The 20,472-nt window shown below is 34.2% G+C and overlaps 1 protein-coding gene and 1 long non-coding RNA gene across 3 annotated transcripts in view; one reads left to right on the top strand and one right to left on the bottom strand.

The window, feature by feature from the left end:
* TRDN (triadin) overlaps nt 1-20,472 on the top strand; it is a 394,142-nt gene that overhangs the window by 290,896 nt on the left and 82,774 nt on the right. Inside the window, exon 23 of the mRNA XM_042939743.1 lies at nt 5,880-5,930. Within this exon, the coding sequence (XP_042795677.1) occupies nt 5,880-5,930 (51 nt within the window). The remainder of the gene's footprint in view (nt 1-5,879; nt 5,931-20,472) is intronic.
* The window catches only part of LOC122220351, a 66,544-nt gene continuing 47,385 nt past the window's right edge, over nt 1,314-20,472 (bottom strand). For both annotated transcript variants that reach the window (XR_006202811.1, XR_006202812.1), the window contains 3 exons: nt 10,770-10,848; nt 6,017-6,146; nt 1,314-1,425 (listed from right to left, as the gene is read on the bottom strand). This is a non-coding gene — a long non-coding RNA (uncharacterized LOC122220351). The remainder of the gene's footprint in view (nt 1,426-6,016; nt 6,147-10,769; nt 10,849-20,472) is intronic.

Below are 20,472 nucleotides of genomic sequence, written 5' to 3'. Positions count from 1 at the left end.
TTATATTTTGAGATTCTATACCATGAATAATGGGAGGATTCATACAAAACCCTGCTTACTTTTTATTATATTAATAATTTTTTAAAAAAAAATTTTTAACGTTTATTTATTTTTGAGACAGAGAGAGACGGAGCATGAACAGGGGAGGGGCAGAGAGAGAGGGGGACACAGAATCCGAGGCAGGCTCCAGGCTCTGAGCCATCAGCCCCGAGCCTGACGCGGGGCTCGAACTCACGGACTGCGAGATCGCGACCTGAGCTGAAGTCAGACGCTCAACCGACTGAGCCACCCAGGCGCCCCTATTATATTAATAATTTTTAAGTTAACATTTTTCTTATATTCAATTATATTTCTTCAAAATTTCTGTGTGTCATCTCATAAAATAAATTTCATGTTTGAATGCTTAAACTATAATGAGACTAATTTCTAAGAACTCACATAAATGTGTTTATAGAAGAGGAGTTCTAATTATGAAAAGAAGTTCAAAAGAAAATACAGACTATGGATAGTGAATATTATTGTAGTTAAAATAGAATATATTATATTTAAAAATGAATAGATCATTAGAGATTATTTTAAACATTGAAATAAGTGTATAAACTTACGTGTTTCAGATTATTAACATTGGAAATTCACCATCTAAAATTTCTTGATAACAAAAAGTAAAGTGTTAGGTTTAAACTTCCAGGAAAAAAATGCTAGGTAAATATTAGGTTGAAAGATACACTTTTTTTGCCCAGGAAAACTGTCAAATATCAACAATTTCATTTGACTTTGATACCTTAGCCAGGTTGGGATTGCAAAATTGGGCAATAACTAACCACAGAAGGTGGTTATAATGATTATTGGGCTTAAATGTAAATGTTAAAGGGTAATTTTCCTAATAAAACGTAGTCAGCACAAAATTTGGAAAATTTGTTAATTTATTCAATAAATAGTTACTGAATTCTTAGTGTGTGCCAGATGGCTTCTGATGGGTAGTTATGGAGAACATTGATATGACGTTATGATGCAAACATGCTCACTGATCATTCTGAGGAGGCATCTGAGATGCTATCTACTTTATAATCCACTATTCTCTCAGTGCATAGTATTTAGCTCTAACTTTGTAGTTTGATAGTCTGGGTTCAAGTTTCCCACTACTGCTTAGTAGCTGTGATCTTGGGCAAGTTTTTACCTCTCTTAGCTTCGGTTGTCAATCTATGAAATGTAGATAGTACCTAACTCACTGAAATGAGTGAGAAATTAAAGAGATTTGTTTCAGTCAGCTTGAGGCTCCTATAACAAAAACACCACAGACTGAGCGGCATACACAGAAATTTATTTATCACAGTTCTGGAGGCTGGGGAGTTCAAGATCATATTCCAGTCAATTGGGTTCCTGGTGAGAGTCCTCTTCCTGGTTTGCAGATAGATGCCCTCATTCCTGATTTGGTAGAGAGAGAGGGAGAGAAGGAGAGACAGAGACACAGATCAGCTCTCTTTTGCCTCTTTTACAGGGGCACTATCTCATTCATAAAAGGCTCTGATCTCATGACCTAATCACTTTTCAAAACCCCACCTGCAAATACCATTATTTTGGGTTTTAGGTTTCAACATATGAATTTTGGAGGGACACAAACATTCAGTTCATAACAAAATCATATGTAAAATGCTTAACAATATAAAATAACATTGTATCATTGTATGTGAGTGCAGGAATGACCAAGACTTAGCTTTGCCTGCCCCCAAGCGAATTACAGTCCTATAATGATATTTTTTCTTGTAACAAATGTGAGAACTTTGACATCTTGGCCAAACATTATTAGATGAGAAAAATTTTATGGCTAATAAAGTTTTCTTTGAAAAACAAAATCTTTTGTAGTAGATTTAGGGCTCAGTAGCTAATTCTGTGCCTAGGAGGTCCTAGTTTATCTTGGGTCCCAAATATTTAAAGAAGTGATATTTATTTTTTTTTTTAATCCCTGAATATTGCTAATATTTCTGCAAGAGCTGGGCAGAGATGAACCAAAATGACTAAAATGCACCCCACTGAAGTAATTCCCAAAATTCTGATCAGTATTCAGATTAGTAGCGTGTAATGAGGGCCGGAATATAAAGGTATGTGCAGAGTCTACTTTTCGCAGCCAAACTACACAGCGTAAAATCATCATAATTATAAAGTTCAATCAGAATTTAAAGGAAAGAGGTATTTGGATGATTTTAGGAGAGTCCCTCAACTAGGATAATTTGAAAACTTAAACTATGGTAGGGAAGAGCTGGCCAAAAGCGAGAATACTGAATCCACTGGACAAGACTTTCTCCCCCATGGGGACTGAAGATGTGTATTAAACAAGTTCTACATCTGTTAGTTGTTTTGAATGTTATGCTGTGCTCCGTGTCAGTCTTAATATACTAACACAGCCCAGTTTGCCTAGATCTCTACAGTGCTTGAGTAATGCAAGAAAGCTCTTTGAATGTGTATTTATTGTATTATATGGTTGGTTCTTTCTGAGCTCACGAACCTTCCAACTCTGTACTGATTATATAGCTAAACTTTCAAAGAACAGTTTAATTTGCCTTATTTACATCATTTCAGGAATACCTCACCATAGTCTCCAAGTGCTGACAACATTGTCCAGATGTCATTCAAACAAATTTTATATTATGCTTCTTAATTAGGCTGTCCAATTAGAGGTAAATGATAATGTTGGTTACAAAATTATATTCTTTTTTAAAAAAATGTGAAGGCTAAGAAATAAATAATAACAAATAGATTAAAAAAGATACCAACATATAAATATAATTGAATTGGAAATATTTTTAATTAAGGATACGTAAACAGATATTTAGAGAAAAACACTCTAAAATATTACAATTATGTTTGTCAAGTTCTTTAGCCCACAGAATAGGGAATGATTCAATATATCATTAGCACCAAGAGAAAGTTCAAGACAGCCTCTGATCATGTCATACTTAATTACAAAGTTAATGGACAGTGTTCCCAGTAAAATTAAACTCTGACAACATCTTTTAAGGAGCACTAAAACTTATTATCAAATAAATATCAATACATTACATTTTTCCCCATGGGAATTATAATCATAGTATTTTAAACCATTTAGAGAACTTGAGAATGCTTTTCTCTGTATTGATTCATACAATTTATATTTTGGAGTTTGTAAAATGTATTAAATTCTATAAAACGCCTTTTCTAAAATATCTCTGATTGTCAAAAATTATGTCCAAATGAACATAAAACAATGACAGATGCATGTAGATCATTCACATATTAACTATTTTAAAAATTCATGCAATTAATCACAATTAAATCACTTTAGGAACAATATTGTATCACTTTAGGAAGGAATAGAAACATTATGAAACAACTTTAATACTTTTGAAGCTATATGATGTATATTAATAGTCATATCCAGGAAATTATCAGGTATCATTAAACTTATAAATGGAGTTCTCTAAGGGTGCCTGGGTGGCTCAGTCAGTTAAGTGTCTGACTTCAGCTCAGGTCATGAACTCGCAGTTTGTGAGTTCGAGCCCCACGTCGGGCTCTGTGCTAACAGTCAGGGCCTGGAGCCTGCTTTGGATTCTGTGTCTCCCTCTCTCTCTGCCCTCCCATGCTCGCACTGTGTATGTGTCTCTGTCTCTCAAAAGTAAATAAACATTAAAAAATTTTTAAACACATTGCTTGGGGTTCAAAATATTTGTTTGTGCTAGGGAAAACCTCTAGTGCTGATTTCCTTTGCTACAATATTATCCATTATTTCAGTCTTCTGTTTTGCCTGTTTTGTAGACATTTAAAAAAAAATTCTAGAAAGAAACACTGTTGTTATAAATACATTTTATCTTCCACAAGACCATGTTAGAAGAAAAAGCAAATGGTATATTATTTTTGTGTATTTTGATCAGATATATTTAGGCCCTTAAATCAAAAAAAAATTCCTGAACTTACTGAAATCGAATATGTTTCTCTTAAGACAATTTTTACCCAGTAAGTTTTTGAAACTTGACTTGCACTGCTATTTTGAACACAGTTTGTGTGAGTTTTAAACATCTTGCAATAGCTAAGCAAAATTTATAAAATTAAGTTTATTACCACCAATATGTGAATAATATTTCAATATTGGCAATTTATATAAGATCAGATTTGAAACATACAAGTAAAAAATTATAACCCATTGGTCTCTTTTTCAATTTGCCTGTATTATTAAGAAAATAATTTTTAACTTTCTGGTTTATTTTGCCTTTGTATACTTAGTTTATTCACTAAGTAGGGTCAGTATGTATAAATAAAGTAAATAAGATTTGTTGGGGCATTCAAAATTCATTTTACTGATTGTATTATTTGTTTCCATTTATAAATGAGACTGCAGGTTGCTTTGCTTCTGCAACAGTTGCAAATTATCTGTGGTTCACCTGTATTTCCAAGTATTTGCTAGACATTTGCTTTTTTGGGTGTCTTGTAGCTACATGAAACAAAATATATTCAAAACAAACATGATATCTTTCTCCAAAGTCTTCTATTTCTTACATTTTACATTTCAATTGATAGCAGATTATCCTTCCGTAAACATGTACAACTCCAGAAGCTATCCTCAGCATTTTTTCATCTGTTTTATATCCTACATCCAGTTTTATTGCTAAATTGACATTTCCTAACCAGTGAGACTCTACTCAATTTAGGAGCCTTATACTCAAATGGCATCTTCTCATGAAAGCCATCTCAATTATAAAGTAGAGTTAATCATTTCTCTGTTGTTTATGGAGTTTCACTGTTTATGGAGCTTTGCTGGAGAACTTATCACACGCTGCAATATTTTGCTATTTATTAGCTGGTGGTTTCAAGTGCTGTTTCTGTGTACAGACCACTCCAAAACTTAGGGAGTATAAAACTATAGCTAGTTTTACTGTGCTCATGATATAGAGGGTCAGAATTTTAGGAGCGATCAAGTAGCCAGTTTTTACTTGGGTATCTCATGTGCCTGTAATCAAACATAGTCTTAGAGCTATTGACTGGGCTGTGTATATGTAGCTTTTCCAACATGGTGGTGTTAGTTGGATTACTGACATGGCAACTCGCTTCCTCAGGGCTACTGTCCCTAGAGAAGCAGATGGAAAGTGCATGATCTTTCATGATCAGCCCAGGAAATCACATAGCATAATTTCCATTACATTCTGTTGGTTACAGGTGACTCAGCAAATGGACAGATGACCAGCTCACGCCACCCCATTCTTTCTGCTGTCCTTCTAAAATGTGTCTTTCTCTCCATTTCATCTATATCTCTCTAAACCTTTTCCATTTTCAAGGTCTCCCTCAGTATCACCTGCCTTCCAAAGCCTTTCCTGATCTTATCATTCAGCTATAAGAGCCAGTACCTTTGTGGTTGAGTACAGAAAAATATCAGTTATATCTCAGGTCTCCTGTCATGAGCCACATGACCTTGGAAAAGTTATTTAATCCTTCCATGTGAAAAACAGAAATAGTAACAGGATCTACCTACCATACAGGGTTGTTATGAACATTGAATGACCAAACAGTAGAGAGCATTCCCTATGATATATAGTATAGACAATGTTAGCTACCATTGTTATATCTTCTTTCCTCAAAGCCTATAGCATTTTATTTGTATCTTTTATGTGTCTATCATAATCTTCCAATTGTGATAATAATTTGTGGGCTTATTTTGTATCTTTTGCATATTTTGCATGTGTTTTAGAGGCCACTTGTGCCAGTTGATATGTGTGTCTTGAATATCAACTCAGAGCCCCTCTGAGTCTTTAAGCCTCAGTAAAAAAAAAAAAAAACAAAACATGAAAAACTTGCAGTTTTTTTTCCTCTCTGTGATTCCTTATAAACTTTTCTCCCTATGATTCCTCTTGCAGAAATTAAAAAAGAAAAATCCAGGAAGACTTCCTCAGTTTTGAAGGATAAAGGTAATAGAGTCAATTTGATGTAACACTAGTATTTGACATAATACTAGAAATTTATTAGCAAAACTATCTGAAAGAGTCCATAGTACCTTAGAGTCATCTCCTTTGCAGATATGTGAGCCCAAACTTCACAGGTCACATTCACATATTTGAAAACTATGTCCCTCAAAAACTTTCTTCTAGTTCATTGTCACTTGAAAAGTGCTCTGATTACAATTTCTAAAAGAAAGAAAAAAGAAAGAGGATTTTTCCTTAAAGAATGAGAAGAGGGGGAAAAAGTTAGAAGGAAAGTAAAAGTTATGGAAAGAACTTGCCCTATGTGCTTTGATTCTCTCTTTTCTATGCATTCATAAAATATATATTTAGTGCAGAATCTATGCAAACACTTGCTAATCACTGGAAAACAAAGACGGCAAAGCCGGTAATAGGGAGGAAGACTCTCCAATTAGAGTTCTGAATTGTTCTTTTCCAAGACTCTTAGTCAAGTTCTGTATGCTTGAGTCTTGTCTGGCTCTATGTTACTATGAAAGAGCATGACATTCTTATTTACATTTTGCAATTTCAATCTCTGGAATGGACTGACTTTCCTTTATGTCCATCTAAAGCCCAGGTCTCTTTCCAAGCATAAAACATCAAGCCTTCTCTATCTATTTCAACTTTCACTGAATTCTCTCTTCTGAATTCGTATACTTACATGTTTATAATCTAATATACACATATATATGTGTGTGTGTGTTTTATTAATTATTTGAAATACCACCTATTTAAGCATCAAGAGTTAATGTTATTCACATTAATTTATGTGGATAGACAAGTACCACATTTAATAATTACTTTTTGTGCATCTAGTATGCGATAATCAGAACATGTACTCACCAGACATAGGGAGTACAAGAAAGTCATGGTCTTTGCTTTCATGGAATTCATAGTATTAATTACATAATTAATTAAAGCAATAAGAATTATAGAGGAGATATACAGGGTGCTATAAGAGACTGCCACGGGGGATTCTAGTCAAGTGTGGGGCATCTGAGGAGGCTTTCCTGAAGTTATATTAAATTCAAGTAGGAGGATGAGGAATTAGCCAGGCAAATGTGTAAGAATCGTTTGAGCGAAGCAGGGCATCTGCTCTTTGATATCTACTTTATACATTTTGCTTTAGCAGGTTGTGCTTTAGATCTTAATCATTTATAAACAAGGAAGCTGAGGCAGAGATAATGCAAGATACTCAGTATAACATCGTAGGTAAGAGGTGAAGACAAGAATCAAAGTTCAGTCTTTCAGACACTAAAGTCCATCTCTTCATTTTAACACAGATAACTGCTCCTTAAATAAGGTTCTTATATTTTTATTCTTCAAAGCAATTTTTCTTTGAGTGTAGAGTCATTACCTAAGTTTGAAAAATCTATTTGACTCAGAAACATTGGCTCTGCAGTATGTAAATATAGTCTTAGTCCTTTAGCTATTGGGGGGAGGGGCTCCCCTTAATTCCCACAGAAGAGTTTAGTCTATTTTTTCTCCAGTGATTATCTGTACTTTGAGAGAGATTCCTCATTCTCCTTTCTCATTTTATCTGACAATTAATGAGATTATTTTCCTTGATTGTGTGAGAACTGAAGTGTCATTGAAACACACTACCAGGAAAATCCAAACATATATATGGAGATATATAGGGATATCTATATCTAGATGATGAATCGATAGATAGATACATACACACACATATATAAATATATATGTATATGATTTGCAAACCATAATTTGCACAAAGTAAACCTTCCCTCCTTCCAATGTAGTGTGAGATACATTTATTTGGGTTCACAATTATGCCACAGGAATATTTGGGCCTTATATTATTTGTTCACAAGAAAAGCAGTTCAAAAGAAAGACTGGAGCTTACCTCTAAAACTACCTTTGAGGCACTGATGATTACCAAAGATTTAAACTACTACTTAAAAGACTTCACTTGTGCCAAAGCTTAAGCTAGTTGGAAATGGCAGTTGTAAAAATCTGTCCCGGAAAATATTATCTGGGGGGTTTAAATCCACACTGACCACTTCACTAAGCAGACTCCTGTAATTTCTATTTTTGTTGTTATTGTTATTAATGTACAATTTCAGGCAATTTCCTAGTGAATACTTTGTCTTTAACGTTAAATCCTGTATTTTGCAAGATGTCTCCACAGTCACTAGAAAATTATGTATATAAAGGTTCACTGCATATGATTAGTGATTTAGAACTATTTCAAATGCACCTGTCTTATTATTCAATTGTGTTAATGCCATCAAATGTCTTTGTTATGTATAAGTTAGATACTATTTTAGAAGAATTTTATTACCACCTTTCCTTTGTTTTCTGAGTATAATTTATCATTACAAAAAAATTCAAAGAATAAAGTGCAGCATTACTTGTAATATTTCAGGGACATTAAACACTTCTGCCATATTACTGTATTTGAAGAGGCTCTTTGAAGCCTGCTGCTGAACTGTGGCAGAATCAGAATGCAGCAATTCCACTTGCTAAAAAATCCACTTATTGCATTGGAGTCACTGTATTTTGTGAGTTATTTCTATTAAGCTGCTACAAGTTTGCCTACATTTGCCAGTCTCATCAATTCCACTTGCATGTACACATTAGAATACATACTGAAATAGTGCTACAACTCATAAACCTCGGGTTATCACCCAGAAATCCTTTGAGGCCCCATTTATTGGGAATGTGATGGCCATGAGCAAATTAAGGATTTAGGGAAACATGATTAGACTGTGCCTTTATTTAAGAAGATAGAGGTGTAGGGAAGAAAAAAGAGCAGGAGAAAGACACATTTTGCTGGCTTTTGCTGCTGGTTCAGCTACTGACTTCCCTTGGTTAGTGGACTCACCTAAGTCCTCTCAACACACCTGCAAGAGCAGAAGCCTGTGTGGCCTTGAACATCAAGAAACCAGACAATCCTGTTAGACATGCCTATTATTGGTTATATTCTCTATCTTACTGTCACTTGTAACAGCTAGTCTGATTTATATGATGATGGAAGAATCACCCATGGTCTGAGGCACTGCAGACTGAACCCAAACAAGGCAACAAAGAGATTAATTAATTTCTCTTCTACTGAGACCACAATAGTAGCACTCTTAGGTTACTCTGGTATTGGAGTAATATGATGGATGTTAGAGGTATTTTCTAATTTTGTGACCCAGGCCTGTGTATGTTTGGATCTAATGCCAGAGAATTCTCAGTGGAGCTTGTCTTTCCTTATGTTCTGATGCTTGGGACCATGCACATGATGATCCCCCAATTTCTATTTGTCATAAACATGCTTTCTCTTGGCCATTCCCACCTGTACAAACGAAAGATAGAGCTAAGGATGAGGTAAGTTGTCTGAGGACCTTGATCCCCAATGATTTAGAGTTCATTGTGGACACTCACCCTAGTTTATTACTGCCTTTATCTGGGGCAGTGTAGAGGGATTAAAAACCTGAAACCATTTTCCTATTCTTCTGTGAATTTTTTTTTTCCATCACAACCTCCTTGCCCAGATGACTTTGAGAATTCTAAATTATATCCAAGCATCTTTAAATATGTTCCAGATCTTTTTTTTAAATTTTTTAATGTTTATTTAGTTATGAGAAAGAGAGAGAGAGAGACAGAGAGATAGAAACAGAGTGTGAGCAGGGGAGGGGCAGAGGTAAGAAGACACAGAATCTGAAGCAGGCTCAAGGCTCTGAGCTGTCGTCACAGAGCCCGATGTGGGGCTCGAAGTCATGAACCACGAGATTGTGACCTGAGCCAAAGTCTGATGCTTAACTGACTGATCCAACCAGCACCTCTAGATCTTGATAATCAAGATTCATAAGCTTTTCTGTAGGCTCTTGGACAAACACAAAGAAACTACCATATTTGTAAAATCACACCAAAAAAAGTGCTCTCCAATGCTTTGCTCCTGACAAACAATACAGATGACTTAAAAAAAAATACCTTAATAGCTGACCCAAGCCAACAATATCCTTATCCTTCCTAATATACAAGTACAGAATTACTATATAACATTCTTCACAGTTTGGGTAAGATTTGATATCCCACTCCTTTCCTACTTCAGCCTGTGGACTTCCTAAATCAGGTGAAAACCCCTTGAAATCAAAATGGACACTGAGAGGAAATGACCTTCAAGAAAATCAGTGCAAGAAATGATCCAGCCTGGGAGCAGAAGGCATCTTCCTATTATTGAACTTGGACATAAAAATCACTTTTGGGGAGCCTGGGTGGTTCAGTCAGTCAGTTAAGTGTGGGACTCTTGATTTCGGCTCAGGTCATGATCTCATGGTTCTGAGATCGAGCCCCAGGTTGGGCTCTGTGCTGTCAGTGAGGGATGTTTTGGGATTCTCCCTCTCTCCCTCTATCTGCCTCTCCCCCACCCCCTGCTCACACACAAGTGTGCTCTTTCTCTCAAAAATGGACATTTTTTTTTTAAATCAATTTTAGTGGCCTAGAAGGCTCAGTCAGTTGAGTGTCCGACTTTGGTGAACTTTCACCACATTTAAAGTGAGGAGTTTATGACTTTCAAATACATTATAAATTTGCATTCCACCTCTTCTTTCTTTCTCCACCGATATCAAAGCAGTCTTGTGGGTTCTCTCCCTCATTCTTGTGTTTTATAACTACTTTCATCTCACGTAAACATATACACCTCCCCACTTAAATCAATATGCTGCATCTTGAACTTGAAATTCCAGGTGCTGCACTCTCCCACCCCACTAGGAATCTGTCCCCACCAACATTTCTCATTTCACAATACATTATTATTTTTTTCTGGTTTAGCCAGGAAATGCAAAAGCAGTAAATTACCCCCATCAGCTTGAAAAAAGTTAATGAAGCTTCTCAGTCTGTTTATTCAATCCATGGCTCTTGATTTCATCTTCAGATGCTGAAATACAGAAAAAAAAATAGGCCCTACTTATACTTAGCACATTAAATGGCAACACGGAATTTTCCTTGCCACCAAAGCCATTTAAAAATATTCTGCAAACATATGGATATTTAAGGATATGGAAAGGAAAATATGGATATTTTCTACCAAGAAAATCTTGCTTTGAGGGACACAGCCTTTTCAACAGAACTCCTAAGTCCATTCTTGACACTATCCAGAGTCACCTGGACTCAATTCTAAGCAATTGCTTGAGTGAGATATTCATTTACGAGTCCCACCATCATATTCTGCACTCTCCCCCTGACACACACACCATAAGGTGGGAATAGAACAAAGGGCTGGAAGGATAGATTACTCCCCTTCCCTTCCTTTCTCACTGCATCGAAAGTACTTTTTGTCCGTAAAATGTTTACTGAGATATGTTGCAGACAAGGCAGAAAACTGGTTTATCTTTTACATAGGCTATTGAGGAAGTATGATCCTATTCAAGACATCACCCACATATATGTCTGGAACACATGATATGATTAGAATCACTTTATATTTGAATCTGGTAGAATAAACAAAGTTTTTTTTTTTTTAAACTAAGGGCCACATTTTTACGACGGTGGGAGTTTATAGATAAAATTGGCTTTTGTGTTTTATTTCTGTCTTATTCTTGAAATGTGTTTGACTGGAGTCTGATGACTGAAGCACCACATTTACATGACAGATGCAGGGTTTTCCATTTGTTTATTTAAAAAAAAATAATCACATAGCCTGAAAGAAATAAACTAACTTAGTGCTGATTATAACAGTTTGGGAGACTTCTAGAAGCCATATGTTTTTTAAAAAATTACAGCTAAAATAAGTTCCTATCCATCCAAAGCCCATTCTCTTAAATGAACAAATAGATTGTAACTCATTTGACAATTTACGTTTATTTTAAATGAAAATGATCATGGAGGATGGATTGTTGTACTCTATACTGTTGTTTCCTTGTCTCTGTATGATTAAAATCATTTTTGTAAGAAAACATTATATAAGTTCCACCCAAGTTCACCTTACTTATAGCTCACTGACTCCATTATATATGTGTTCTCAAATCCTTTTATCTTGGCTTCAAATAAAGGCTCAATGTTTTGTTTTGTTTTGTTTTGTTTTTTCCAGAGCCTATTAAGGGGAGAGAAGTGAAGCTTCCAGTTTCCCTAAAGGAAAAAGGTAATATTGTATAATGAAATGTGAAAACACATTGATCTGCCTATTGCATATTCAGTTATTTGCAAAAAAGCAATATATCATTTATTTTTCAGGCTTTTAAAACTATAACTTTCATACACCCTTGTATATGTGTGAGCAAAGGAAAAAGGACTATTTTCTCTCTCAAATTTCTAAATTTTACTATGAAATAACAAAGACAAGAGTAACTATGTCAGAAATACTGTGAAAGCTTTTTAAAATGCATATGTTATTCTGACTCCACCAGTCTGTAGTGGAAAATCTGCATTTAGTAAATATCCCAAGGTGAATCTTAAAAAGAATAGCTATAGAAACCAAAGACTTAAGATAAAAACACTTAAAATTTCTCAGTGTTAGCTTGCCATTCTGTTAAGTTTGGATACAACCAAACTCTAAACAAATTTTATAGCTAGGAGGAACTTAGAGATAAACTATAGTCCAAAACCTTCATCTTATAGATAAATAAAAATGGAGTAGCCAAGAAACTTTTCAAAATTATTGTGATTTGCAATACAGTCAGCATTAGAAATCTGATCTAAAGCAAACACCTCCAGCCTTCCCATTATACTACAATCAAAGTAATGTGGATTCTGATATGCACGAAGTTATGTCTCCTAAAACATAAGTAAATATGGTTAGTCCAATATAATATATTTAGTTTCTAATTAATCCCAGTACCTTCTATGGGCACGGTATCATATTCAGAATTTTCTAATATTTCTTATTGTCAAGATGAACATAAGTAAACCAGTGAGACCATGAAATTATACTGACCATACTGAATGTTAAAAATAGGTTAGAAATATACCTGAGGAGAAGATCTGCATGAACTATTGACCAATTAATGTACAGGGACTTAGTGATAAAAATCCAAACTTACTGGCAATATTTTATTTAAAAGAAAAAAAAAACTTTTGGTAAACTTGTAACACATGTGTTGGAGTTGGGAGAGTTGTGGGTGAGCTGGGGGAGGGGAAAGCAGCAAGGACATAGAGAAATGAAGGGCACATGGAGAGTCTTCATTAGTGAGTGTAGCAATGTATAGAAAAACACCCTTAAGTCATATTTTTCTAACTTTGCAATTAATTTTAAATTAAACGAAATTGCTACTTAATGAAACATAAGAGTACAACATGATTTTTGTTTCTCAGCCCATAGGCATACTTGATTTTTTTTAAAGCAACATGGATTTGAAATCTGTTAAGGCCTTTATATTTCACTTTAGAAATGTATTATCATATCTAAAACTTTATCTTCACTTATGATAGTAGTTATTTCAGTGCTATATACAACTTTATGTTATTCTGGTATAATATGTAAATCAGAATATTTTACCTTGCAAGAGAATTCTCACATGTAATGTTAAATGCCCAATAAATAGCAAAATGTTGCCACATTGTATTATAAATTGATTGCGAAGACTAATGGCATTCCTGTAGATTTACCTGAACACTAAATTATTTTAAAGAAACTAGATTTCTTTGGCATGATCTGATTGGTGGTTGGAGTGGACACTTACATAACAATCTAAGTTGAAATGATTTGATGACATTAAGTAATTTAAGCATTCAAGGATGCTATTATTCCTTTGCCAATCTAAAACAGAAATATTAAAAAAAAAAAGAGGAAAAGACAGGCATATTTCAAATTTCCACATTTTTATTAAGGCTGTTCAGTTCAAAAAATTTTCCCTGGAAGAAATGCATGTGGAATGAATATAATATATATATATATATATATATATATATATATATATATCTCCACACACAAAATAATTCAGATTTCCACCAAAATCACTTGATGTGCGTTTCAGTCTTTGATCACTGGACATACCTACTTAAGAGTTTCCTTTTTTTTATTCCTATCATTCCAGAATCCTTTTTCATCATCCCATGCCATATGGTCATTCTAACACTAGCCAGTTCATGGTCATAGATAATGGTGGTGGAAAATAAAGCATTTTGGAAAACATAGATTTTTTTAACATTCTGCCCTTATTTCATCAATTTTTATGTTATTGTACTATTTTCTCCCTAATTTTTAATGATGAGTATGTATAGACAAGGAAGGGGGTGCATAAAAATTCAACTAAATGCAATCACCAGAACTTTATTTTATTTTATTTTATCAAAATATAATTGACACACAATACCTAGTTAGTTTCAGGTGTACATCCTAGTGATTCAATACTTTGATACATTATGAAATGATCCCTGAGAAGTCTAGTTACTTTTTGTCACAATGCAAAGTTATTACAAAATTATCGACTATATCCCCTGTGCTTTACACCACATTCCCATGATTTATTTATTTTGTAACTAGAAGTTTGTACCTTTTAATCCTTTTCACCTATTTTGCCCTGTTCCCAACCTTTCCCCACCTCTGGTAATCAGGAAATTTGTTTCCTGTATCTATGAAACTATTTCTGTCTTGTTTGTTTGTTTGTTTTCTTTTTAAAAAAATTCCACATATAAGTGAAATTATATGGTATTTTTCTTTCTCTGTCTGACTTGTTTTACTTAGCATAATAACTTCTTGGCCCATATATGTTGTTGCATATGGCAAGATTTCAATCTTTTTTATGACTCAGTATTCCATTCTGTATGTATGGCTAGAGTAGGATTTAAGACAAAAAGAGAGCAAATCCAAACAGAAAAGATAAGCTTCATACTGGGAAAATGTATTACAATGCATATAATTAACAAAGGATGAATAAGCACATTATATTTTTTAAACCTACAGATTAATAAAAATAGAACAAACATACCAGAAATGTCAAATTTGTCTATGTTTATTCACTTTAAAAATTGCTAATTGAGCAAACAACCAAAAAATAAATTTATAATCACTGAAATGTGTGGGTAATATTGGTAATTTTTAATCAGGAATGACTAATATAATTTATTTCCATGATAGTAAAAGTCAAATAAATGAGAGAGAAAGAATAGCTGGAATCTATCTCAAATATATGCAATTTTAAAAAATAGGATATTTATATAAACCCCATTCTAGTATTAGGATGATTCATATAAAATAATTTTGAGTAATTGTGGAAGGTTTTTATAGTCAGAATTCAACATCATGGACGTGTAGAAGATACTAATACAATTCCAAATTACTTCAGCATACTGGAAGCCAGGTTCCAACAGAAATGAATGTAAGGAATTCAATTTGGGAAAAAAATCAAATTGTATATACTTAAGAGAAAAACTGTACAAAATCAGCATACAGGAATTTTGCCTTAAAGAAACCCTCAAATGAATATGAATAAAGAATTCAGCTTTTACAATATGAATTATACTGTTAATAGTGACTATAATAACTCATATCACCATTGCTCTTTACTCTTTATTTCAAATGATTTTGATCCTCATGGCCTTGTATGGTGTGTAGTTGACAAAATATCGTTCCTATTTTAAAAGTGTAACTTAACAAGATAAAAGGTGACTTATGAGCAAAATGATTTTGTCTTGGTTATTTTAGTAGAAAATATGTACTAAAGTGCTGTGGAATATGTGAACATGTAAAATATATTTTTTTCTATTTGCTCATTCTCCCTTCTGCGTTTTTAATTTTCTGACTTTTCTCCAGCCCTTTCATTATCTCCTTTTAAGCTTTCTTCATGAAGTTCAAAGTGATTGTCCTTATTTCAGAATATCATATTTGATTCCAAATATTCTTCATTGCACAGAAGACTCTTTTCTTTTCTTTTCTTTTTTTTTAATAGTAAGGTAGGTCCTTGAAGGGGCGCCTTGATGCTTCCTTTACAGAAGCTTTGTAGTTACAAAGAATGACCACCATGAAATGAGAGTTCCTTTCTGAATCTATTTTTGGAAGAATGTTATTTTGTTCAAGCACAGCCCAGTGGGAGAACTGGTACATAGCAGTTGTGTTAGATCTGGATTAGCCCTTTAGGAAAAAGTACTCCAGATGAAATACATAGTCTGAAGACATCTGCGTTTAAGGATTTCCACTTCCCATTAATCCTTTCTATAGAGATTCTGATTTTGTGTCCACCTGATTGGTTGTATATATTTGATCTCAACAAAACAAAATAAACAGTAAGTACAATCTTGGCTTATATCAGGCAAAGTCAGAAAGTTTTAGCTTGTCCATCCATCCATTTCTTTCACTTCAACTGCCATTTAACATTACATGATTTAACATGAAATCATAAAAATAGTGGAAAGCACCAATTTTCTTTTTTGTATACTTATTTTTTACCTTAGGGAGTAATAATCTTCAATTTCATGTTCGCATGGCAAAACACAGTTTTTTTTTTAATTTTAAAAAAATTTTTAATGTTTATTTTTATTTTTGAGAGAGACAGAATGCAAGTGGGTTAGGGGCAGAGAGATAGGGAGACACAGAATCCGAAGCAGTCTCCAGGCTCCGAGCTGTCAGCACAGAGCCCACTGCGGGGCTTGAACTCACGAGCTGTGAGATCATGACCTGAGCCGAAGTCGGACGCTCAACCGACTGAGCCACCCAGGAGCCCCCAAAATACAGTTATAAGTTACCTCTGCCTCTTTAAATTTGTAAGGTAGCTTCATGTGACATTGAAGAGAAATTTCAATCATTTAATTTGATATGAAAAAGTAAAAGCTTTCACGATAATTAAAATTGTTTAAACATCAAATCATAGACAAAAATAAAGTGGTCAGCTACTTAATTCTAAATTTTTGCCAAACTCACGACTTTGCTGTCATATCTCTAATGATTCTTTCCTTGAAGAAATTTATAGATCATATTAAACAAACTCGAATATGTGGATTGTATAGAATAATATATTTAAAATAATAAATAAGGTTATATTATTTAAATTATAGTATTTATAAAGCTTTATGTAAGAAATCCATATTTTATCATTTATATTAATGAAAGTAAAATTTTTTCAACAAATAGCAAAGTAACCGGTGAAAACAAATAAAGATCTTTGCAGTAAATCTGAAAATGACTTTATTCTGCCACAGCTTTTATTGAATCATAGAAATCACTATGAAACCAAGAATATCTTGATTCATTTTCCAAGTCAGCATTTGTGATATTCACTTTTATTACAATTTTTAAACTGGTGTTTAATATGTGCAAGTCCCTAAAGGTGGTTTCATATTTGTTGTTGTTAGCAAGGCTTCAGTAGTTGTTGCAAATTAATATTGAAACAAAAAGTAAATTTAAAGAAATGACTCCAGGATAACGTCTCACATAAGACTTCAAACATTTAATTTTTGCTGACAAATTTTTTCATCACTTATAGTGGAATAGAAAGTAAAGAAAATACTTCCTAAAACTTGCTTTCATCTGCACTTTTCTTTTGTGTTTTTTCTCAACTAATGACTCTTCAAAATATTGCTCAAAAACATTTCTTGAGTCCTTGCTCTGGTTGACAAACTGACTGGTTGTTCGCTTTATAGGTGGTTTTGATGGGCACTGTGCTCAGTACTGCAAACCCTAAGTGATGCAAGTCTCCAATTGCAGAATTAACTCAGAGGCAGACATACAAATACAAAATAAAATCCAGATGGGGGGAATCCTTTCACAATGTATACATATATCAAATCGCCATGATGTACACTTTACATGTCTACCAATTTTATGTGTCAATTATACTGTAATAAAGCTGAAATAAAAATAAAATAAAATGGAGTAAAATAAAATAAAATCCACTGGAGAGGAGTGAAATAAGAAATAGGAATTACAGCCAATGCTATAAAACTATAGAGAAAAAGCAACTTTAAAGCAAAGAATACACATTTCTTATTTAAACAGAGATACATTGCAATGTAAAATGTAAAAAGATGGAATGTGCCTTTATGTATAGTTCTTCCCTTCAGGACACTTGCCATTTAGCTTAAGAGTCAAAGAAAAACTTTTGTAAATGATGATGTATAGTGCATAATGATATGCCACTAAGGACAGAACAGCCAACTTAATTTGTAAAAACTCTCTATGGCATAAAAATGTCTTAAGATGTAGCCTTTAGCTATTTTAAGTAAGTTACGAGCACTAGTCTTATGAGATGCCAGTTTTCTCATTAATGAAATTCTGCCACTATATTCCACAAATTCTGTGAATATTTTTAATGTTTATTTATTTTTTGAGAGAGAGGAGGGGGAGGGAGAGAGATGGAGGGAGACACAGAATCCGAAGCAGGCTCCAGGCTCTAAGCTGTTAGCACAGAGCCCAGTGTGGGGCTCGAACTCATGAACTGCAAGATCATGCTGTGAGCTGAAGTCGGAAGCTTAACCAACTGAGCCACCCAGGTGCCCTTGAATTTTTAGTTACATAAGTGAATTTTATCTGTGTGTGTGTTTCCCCATTTTTGGGTAATCAAAAAAAAATTGATTAGAATGATTTTAACATATAAGGAATTTGTTTAGGGCAACAAGGTGTTTCATTTTCCAGCCTCTAGACTAGAGGAAGGAAAGGTAGGGAAGTGTGTGAATATGTTTTGAATGAACTAGCCTACATCATTAGCCGCAACAGGCCATATGTGACTATGAATATTTCTCTTTAAAATATATGAATGTCATGATAAAATGAGAGTCTCCTGTGAGTACTACCAAGATTCTTCTGTAATATTTTTTCACTTGAGAATACATCTTGAATTTTTTCATATTATATACAGAAAAGACAATGACAAGCCAAAAATTGGGTTTCAGCTTTCATAGAAGTCTAACAGAAGGTGTTGAATATAAAGGGGTAAATCACACAAATAAATGAACACCTATAAAACTGAGAGAAATGCTTTGATAGAAGGAACATGGTGCTATAAGTATAGAAAAATATGACTTAACGATGCCTGGGTGGCTCAGTCAGTTAAGCGTCTCACTTCAGCTCAGGTCACGATCTCACAGCTCCTGAGTTTGAGCCCCACATCAAACTCTGTGCTGACAGCTCGGAGCCTGGAGCCTGCTTCAGATTCTGTGTCTCCCCCTCTCTCTGCTTCTCGTCTACTCTGTCTCTGTCTCTGTATCTCTCTCTCTCTCTCTCTCTCTCAAAAATGAAATAAACATTAAAAAAAAATCTGACTCAGGTTGGGGAATCAAGGAATACTTCCAAACCAAGCAAAATTCTATCTGAGATGTGAAGGATAAGTAGGAATTTTAACCAGTGAAAAAACTGAGAATAGGAGAGGCCAAGGAGTGAAGAGATATTTCAGCACATTCAAATTTCTTGTGAAAAAGGACAGTCTTGCAGATGTGTAGAAAACATTAACAAGAGAAGTACAAAAACAAAACAAAGATAAGACATAAGCAGAACTTTGAAGGCCAGGAGTAGGCAAACTATATTTCATGGACCAAATCTAGAATGCTTGTATATTTTTAAATGGTTGAAAAAAATCAAAGGAAGAATAAAATTTGGGGGCACCTTAAACATATAAGAAATTCAAATCTCAGTATCTATAAATAGCATTTTATTAGAACACAAACACACTCATTTATGTTTTGTCTGTAGCAGTGTTTGTGCCATAAATAGCAGAGTTGAATATCTACACCAGAGATCAAATGGCCTGTAAAACTAAAATATTTACTCTCTGGCATTTTACAGGAAAAGTTTACCAACCCCTGCTATAAGCCATATTAAGGTTTTTGGTATTTAGTCTAAGGGCAATGGATATACACAAAAGTATTTTTTACATGTTTGACCACAGAAGGGGAGAGAGTTGCTTTCTGTGATGGCCTCTATGGCAGTGGGTTGGAGAAAAGCAGATAGGATTCAAGAAGACAATTAAGATATAACTGATGGTATTAAGGTGAGAGATCATGGTACCTTGACCAGGACGGTTGCAGGTGAAATGGAGAGAAGAGGACATTTTTGGAAAATATTATACTTAATAAGATTTCTATTTTATACAGCTAAATGGTTGGTGACACCACTGAGATGGGACACCAGAAAAGGAGAAGCTTAGGATCAATCATAAATGTGGCTAACAGCATGTTGAGTTTTAGCTGTTTATAGGACGCCCAAAAGAAATGTAGAGCTGGAAGCTGACTATCTAAGTGTGAGGTGCAGAAAAGGAATTTAGGTTGAAGATACACTTGTGAGATATGTTTGTCAGTGTATGGGTTTTGAAGGTGTGGTCACACATGGATGAGTGATGGAAAGAATCAAGGTGAGATGAGTAAAGTTCTGAGGAAAGTTAGTAAAGAATACATTTAAAACTGCTACTTGAAGAACCCAGGACATTCTTTTTAGCATGAGTACAACTAGGTATCTTGAAGGCCAATACTGGTAATCTATCTGTCCTGCTTTTCACTTGCTAAAAGTTGGTATTTTGTGCATTTTCAGTTTCAGTTTATAAGTCTTATCCCGAAGTTCCCAATGTTGGCTCTGTAAACATTATTTAAATACTGAGACCTAGAGACCTGCAAGGAAAAGTTTGACAATCTGTTGAAGAAG

Source organism: Panthera leo, chromosome B2 (genome assembly GCF_018350215.1).
Source record: "Panthera leo isolate Ple1 chromosome B2, P.leo_Ple1_pat1.1, whole genome shotgun sequence".
Classification (NCBI taxonomy): Eukaryota; Metazoa; Chordata; class Mammalia; order Carnivora; family Felidae; genus Panthera; species Panthera leo.
The sequence above is the reverse complement of the archived record's forward strand: the minus strand, read 5'-3'. Positions and strand labels throughout refer to the sequence as shown.